Genomic DNA, 6699 nt, shown 5'->3' on the forward strand with positions numbered 1-6699 from the left:
CACAAGAACTCTGGCTTCAGCCACAGGACAGACACATAACCTCTGTCTGCCGCTGGCAGCTCCTACCAGGCCTGCTTGGCTGAAGAGGGGAGCATCACATACAGCTTTCAGTGATGCACTCATGACCTAAAGGTCTAAACCTTTGCCAGCTCAAAGCTAAGGGTAAGAGGAGATGCCTCTTTCCAAGGCTGCATCTCCCAAAAGCTTCCAGTTCTGCCTAACAGAGAAAATGCACGAGGCCCAGTAAGAGCTGACATTTATTCAATGCTAATACCTGAAGATTTACAGACTGAACCGGACTCTGCTCCCCTCGGAGCCAGCAGCACATACCCGGGTCCCTCAGTACTTCTTGATGCTGTACGGCAGCCCCAGCGCAGGCTTGGCCCGCGGGAAGGGGGGGGAGTTCCACACGGCGGAGCTCGTGCGCCGCAGGTACCGCGGTTTGCTCTTGTAGAAGATGTCCTGGAGCTGCAGGTTGGGCATGGTCCCGAACACCGCGTCCACGCTGGGCGGGTTGTAGTACAGCCGCAGCACGGCCTGGTTCAGCTGGCTCCCTGCAGTGGGGCACAGGGGTGAGCTGAAGGTCCCCGCTCGCCCACCTCCCATTGCACCCAGACCCTGTTGCCCAAGCCCCATCCAACCTGGCCCTGAGCACTTTGCTTGTGTTTACCACCTCTTTGGGCAGCCTGTGCCAGCACCTCACCACCATCAAATCCTGGGGTATCTGCCCTGTTCAAACCCCTGTTCAAGCCAAGAGATTCACCACAGATCACTTGTAGAGTGAATATTGTGTGTACTGAATTCTGTCCAGGAACTAGAATAAGATTTCAAGAGAGGAGGCTCCACAACCCTCCTCCACACACATACCAGTGTTGCCCCCACAATAGGTTTAAATGTAAACAGGGAAGATGTAAGTTAGACCTTAGGCAGAAGCTCTTCCCTGCGAGGGTGCTGAGGCGCTGGCACAGGGTGCCCAGAGAAGCTGTGGCTGCTCCATCCCTGGCAGTGTTCAAGGCCAGGTTGGACACAGGGGCTTGGAGCAACCTGCTCTAGTGGAAGGTGTCCCTGCCCGGGGCAGGGGTTGGAGCTGGAGGAGCTTTAAGCTTCCTCCAACACAAACTGTTCCAGGGTTCTCGGCTCCCCTGAGGTAGGTGACGTTAAATCATGGAATTGAGCGTTTCAGAACCAGAACAACAGCCTGTCTGAAACCTGGGCCATGACATCTGGCAGGACTTTGCTTTTTAGAGCCAAACCAGTGTCAAAGCAGGCTCCAGGCCAGAGCACCAGTTCATGATTATTCCTTCCACACCAGCAGCTCTCTTAAGGCAGTTTAAAACAGCGTTTGTTCCCCAACACTGTCACAAGAAGATCCCCACAAGATCCCCTGGCTCTGCACTCCAGTTACACCACAGTTACACCACTGCACACTGTTTTACCTAAAACGTGCAAGCAGGAGGAACTGGGCCAACTTTCGCACCAGGTCTTACTACGCACTGCAGCAAAGCTGCAGGAGGATTTCTTGGGGGGGTCTGGGACAGGTATCAACCCGCCAACACGTACTTGAGGCCCAGGCAGGGATGGGCTTGCGAGGCTGGCTTTCGTCATCAGTGGAGTCATCGCTGTTCACATCCATCCCATAGTTGTTCGAGGTTACCACGGGGGGCTTGGGACACTTGGGGCCCTGTGGAGTCATCTGGTACGACGCGCAGGCAGGCGAGTTCTACAAGACAAACACGGTGCCGGGTGTCGGGGGCAGCAGCACCACAACGCTCCCGGCGCCACAGACACCTCCGTGTTCCCCTCCTGCTTTGACCTGAACTGCAAACCCTGGAGTTTGGCACTTCCAAAGCTCTGACCCAAGAACTGGACCCAAGCTCTCAAGTTCTGACCCAGTGAAGGGTTTGCATCGCTCCTCCTGTTTGACCAGGGTCCTTCACATGGGATGTGACCGTGCCAGCGACAGATGCCTCAAATACACACGAGTTCCATTCAATTCGAGTAAGGCTTGAATGGAGTTACTACATCCTCAAAGCTGGAGCTGAGTCATGGGCTTTCAATGCTCTGCAGCCCAACTTCTGGCCTTGTTTAATACTATGAAGCTGATTATTACTACGTAGAGAACATGCCTGCAAAGCTGGGGACAAACTACTGTTGTTCTTATGGGAACACCATGACTGAGGTGGTGAAGGAAAACTGCAGCTTTCACCAATCATGAGACGTGCCTCTGGAGCTGGAATGAGCTTTCCCCGTCCAGGAGGTTCCTCATGGCTTTGTGTCCATTAACATTAACTCATATTTACTGGGTTTGCACTTAAGGTTACAACATGGAGCTTCACAAGGAGATCCGGGTGGTTGGTTTCAACGGTGAAGCCTCCACGTCCACCTGCAGGTTTGGCTCCAGGTCCACCAGCAGGGGCCCAACTCAGCACTATTCCGCAGCCTCTGCTGCCACCCCGCGGCTCTTTCCAGCTTTGACCCTCAGTAACAAATCCTTTTTTCAGCCTCTCCCCTTTCTGCCTGTGGGGCTCACTCAGTGTTTCAAGAGGAGCAGCTCAGGAAGGCAACAAACTACAACAGCCGCTGCCTTATCCCGACAGAAAAACCCTGGGAAACACTTGCTGCTGCTTCCCTTCCCTCCTTCCACTCCCCAAAAGCCACTTAAATGCTCAAGGCCACCAGGAGTCAACCTCAGGTAACCAAGAAAGCAGTTTACGGAACCCTTTGCACTGAAAGGGAAGAGAAAAAGCGGATTCAAACTGCCCATTGGAGCAGTGTGTCAGTGCTGGACTCATTCTCTGCTGTCATCCCCTAAGGAATCTCGCTGGAGAGAACCATTACCTCTTTGTTCTCCTGCTGCTGTGTTAGGGCTGCTTTGCCAGCCTGCTGCTTCTCTGCCAGCTTCTTCTGTTCTTGCTCCTGCCTCTTCATCTCTGCCAGCCTCTGCTCTTCCTGCTGGAAAGCCAACACCACAAGTCAACCAAGCAGGCAACCAACCAAGCAACCAACTCAGCCACGCTCTTAGTCCAGGGGCCGTTATTTCTGATATCCAAAAGAATATCTAAGCATCTAATTGCAAGTGTCTGCCCCTGGTGATGCTGAGGAGCACGTCGAGCATGGCACAGACAGCAACCAAACACAACGCAACAGTTTGAGCTTCCCTCAGCAAGCGGCACACACAGACCAATGTTCCCATCTGAGAGCATGAGCTGCCTTCCTCTGACAACAGCGACCTCATGCTCCAAAGAGCTTGTTACTGATTGTGTCTTCTGGATATCAGCACCAGAAACCAGCTGACATCTGCAGATGGAAACATCTGTGCTACCGGGGAGACCTTAGAACAGTTTTCCAATACCTAAAGGGGCTCCAGGAACCCTGGAGAGGGGCTTTGGACAAGGGCCTGTAGGGAGCTGACAAGGGGGATGGCTTTAACCTGCCAGAGGGGAGATTGAGATGGGATCTCAGCAGCAGGGGCTGCCAAGGCAGCAGCACTGCTCCCTTCACCACCACAAGCAGAACCACCCACATGGTTACTGTGTGCTGGCCCCACGCTGCAGAAGATAAGCTGGCAGAGGCTGCAGCCTGCACTTGAGCTCTGCTGAGGGTGACACAAACATGAAATTGAGGTGTTGCTTCTGAAAAGTCAGGGATTAATTATTGTTTGCTCTCAAGAGAGGTACAGATGCCCTCAGCACAGACAAGCAGAGAACCTCACTTGGATTCGGCGTGTGCGTTACCTGTCCTTTCCTCCAGCAGTGCTGCCATATGAAGAGAGCAAGCCTGCCTCCCAAGAGGGACCAAGGGGCCACCTTCAGGCAGCTCAAGCTCAGGAGTGCCACAGCTCACCCAGCAGGGCTCTCAACAGCTCCACAGCTGAGCTGCTCCCAGCAGGAACAGCTCCTGAAGTCAGATCCACGTGGCTCTACCCATCCACAACAAGGGAGCACTTACTTCTTTCTTCTCCAGCTCCTTCTGGAGTTTCAGTTTAGCAGCCAGCACCTCCTTCTTCAGGCGAGCAGCCTTCTCCTGCTCACGGAGCCTGAGGGTCAAAGCAGACCATTACCCTCACAACCACACCAGGGCACACTCTCATCCTGAGCCTGCATCAACCCCTTGGTTCCTCACAGCTTTTCAGGGCACTCCCACCAGAGTCCCTACATTACTGAGCCCAGAATGTCTTCTGGCAGCTCAGTACCAGGATGTTGTGCAGACAGCACAAAGTAGCTCTTCACTGCTTGAGTCTGTCTCTGTTCCTGCTGCTGTTCCCAACACAGAACTCAGTATGTGAGTGGATGTTGTCTTACTTTTCTGCCTGGATCCTCTCCTGTTCCTTCTTCCTCTCCAGCTCTCTCTCTGCAGCCAACTGCTTCTCTCTCTCCTGTTCTGCCTGTCTCTGCTCAGCAATCTTCCTGGCACGTTCCTGCTCCTCTTCCTTCCTCTTCTGCATTAGCTCTTTGTGCCGACGTTCCTCCTCCTCCTGGTAAGCCCAACAAGGCAGTTACTCACATTGTACAGGAACAGGCTCCAGCACAAAGGAGCAGGAACACCTTATTCAACCCAAGCCTCCAGCACCTATCACTACACAGCGGGGAAACAACTCGGGGCTGAAGTCCCAAGTGCTTTCAAGGTAGGTGCTATTTCAGTGCTGGCCTCTCCCTGCCCACAATGGACCCCAAAGGGCCTGGTGGCCACCACAGTCCCATCTCTGAGAGACAGGTTTAGTGCAGAAATCTTCATACTATCAATCACAAATTAAGGTCTCTAGTGAGAACCTGTCCAGACGTGGAGGAAGGAACGTGGGTCACCACTGACAGCTCACAGCATCCTGCAGAAGGGGGAAGCACAACACTAGGAAGGGCTTCCAGGACAGACAGTCTGCACCTCCCTGATCTGCACTCAGTGGGCTCGTGTCAGTTCTCCTGCTTGCAGGGGCTGTGGCCATTCTAACTGCACCAGGACGAGGGCTCCAGCACAGACCTGCTGCAGGGCTCTCTGTCTCCTGGCTTCCTCCTCGTGCCTGCGCCGGGCCTCTGCCTCCTCCATCTTCCTGGCAGCTGCTTTCTTTTTGATCTTCTCCTCTGCCAGCCTTTCCTCCCGCACCTACAACACACACACTCACTCACAGAGCCAGCTGAGCACCCAGCGTCGGGTGGGATCGTCCTGTGCAATACCACAGCAGGATGCAGAGCTGCCACCCCTCATGGGGCAAAAGCTTCTTCCTTTCCCAGCAGGAACCAATGGGACCTGCACTTGATTTGAAAGGGTAACACTTGGGGAAATGACCTTTTCCATCTCCACAGGAAGAGCTGGGTATTGCATTATACACCTAATACCAGAAAAGCCATCACCAGGTATTCTCAAAACCATGAACAGAAAATGCAGATGGAGATAATTGAAGCAGACAAAGGACTGCTCTGGCTGCATGTGCAAATTGCCTCAGTCTCAGATACAAGAGAGGGTCTGGAGGAAGTGGTTTATTTTCACCTCTTCAGATGGTCAGATGGGAGAACAGCTTCAAGGAGATCAAGCATCAGAGCCATTAGCATGGCTTTAGCTACTGGAAGTTCTTCTCTCATCTAACAGAGCCTTAATGAGGCCCATTTAGAGAATCACAGTTCTGGAAAATCAGGGGGTTCAGCTGCTATTTGCTGTAACCAAGAGCAGGGCAGCCACCCGATCACCCAGCTTCTGCAGCGTTCTTTATCCCACTGTTGTCCAGCTCGTTCTCTGAATTTCAAGCAGCCTCGGTTCCTCTCTTTCTGGAAGGCACACTTGTGTGCCATCACCTCACTCAGCAGAGCACCTGTGCTCCACGTACACTGGGCCTTACCTTCTCTGTCTTCTCATCAAACAGAGCTATCTTCTGCTCAATCCGCCTTTTCCTCTCCTCCTCCATCTGCTCTGCCCGCTCCCGAGCTTGCAGCACCTTCCGCAGGCGCTCCTCCCGCTTCCTGCAGACACAGCCCGGCCTCAGCACTGCAGCCCAGCCACCAGAGCTCCCTGCACTCACACACGAGGCCACAGACACGGCTCTGGGGCAGCAGGACTTCAGGGGGCCAAGTACAGCAGCGTCAAACACCAGGGGATTTCTGACCCCGAGGCAGAGGACCCGAGACAAGAAGCTGCAGCAGCAGCCAGGGCGGTTTCACTTGTCATTAGCACTCTCAATAGAGAAAAGAGCAAACACTCTTTGTGGAGGGAGAGCAAGGCAACAGGAATTTCTGCTGCAGGCATGGACTGTGCAGGATAAGAGACCTGGCCCTGGGGACCTGCAGGGGCAGAGAGCAGCCTGGCCAGGGCACAGAGCAAACACTCACAGCTTGGCCTCTTCCAGTCGCCGTTTCTTTTCCTCCTCCAGTTTCTGTTTTCTCAGCTGCTCAGCTTGTTGCTTCTTCCTCAGAGTCTCCAGCTTCTGCCTCTCCTTTTCCTGAGGTGGAGTGAAATGAGATTATACTCCTCTGACAGAGCTGCTTTCTACCTCACCTTGCTCAGGTAAAGCAAGGGCCCAGAGACAGCACCAAGGCACTGCAGCCAGCACCCAAGGATGCCACCAGCAACCCCGGAACGGAGCTCACGTAGCCACTGATGTGGTCATGGGTGCTTGGGAGCAGATGCAGTGGAAAAACAAGGCTGTGGTGTTAACCTCAGAGAAGAAGCTGGGAAGCTGAGAGAAGCATCAGTTCCTGAAGGCGAGGCGGCTCC

The 6699-nt window shown here is 53.9% G+C and overlaps 1 protein-coding gene across 1 annotated transcript in view; it reads right to left on the reverse strand.

Moving 5' to 3' along the window:
* Nucleotides 1–339: 339 nt before the first annotated feature.
* INCENP (inner centromere protein antigens 135/155kDa) overlaps nt 340–6699 on the reverse strand; it is a gene marked incomplete at its 5' end in the record, with an annotated part of 12684 nt that continues 6324 nt past the window's right edge. The window contains 8 exons of the mRNA XM_010012334.1: nt 340–550; nt 1557–1720; nt 2839–2952; nt 3949–4036; nt 4302–4474; nt 4975–5097; nt 5828–5948; nt 6315–6424. Of these exons, the coding sequence (XP_010010636.1) occupies nt 340–550; nt 1557–1720; nt 2839–2952; nt 3949–4036; nt 4302–4474; nt 4975–5097; nt 5828–5948; nt 6315–6424 (1104 nt within the window). The remainder of the gene's footprint in view (nt 551–1556; nt 1721–2838; nt 2953–3948; nt 4037–4301; nt 4475–4974; nt 5098–5827; nt 5949–6314; nt 6425–6699) is intronic.

This window comes from Nestor notabilis, unplaced genomic scaffold (genome assembly GCF_000696875.1).
Source record: "Nestor notabilis isolate BGI_N333 unplaced genomic scaffold, ASM69687v1 scaffold25853, whole genome shotgun sequence".
Classification (NCBI taxonomy): Eukaryota; Metazoa; Chordata; class Aves; order Psittaciformes; family Psittacidae; genus Nestor; species Nestor notabilis.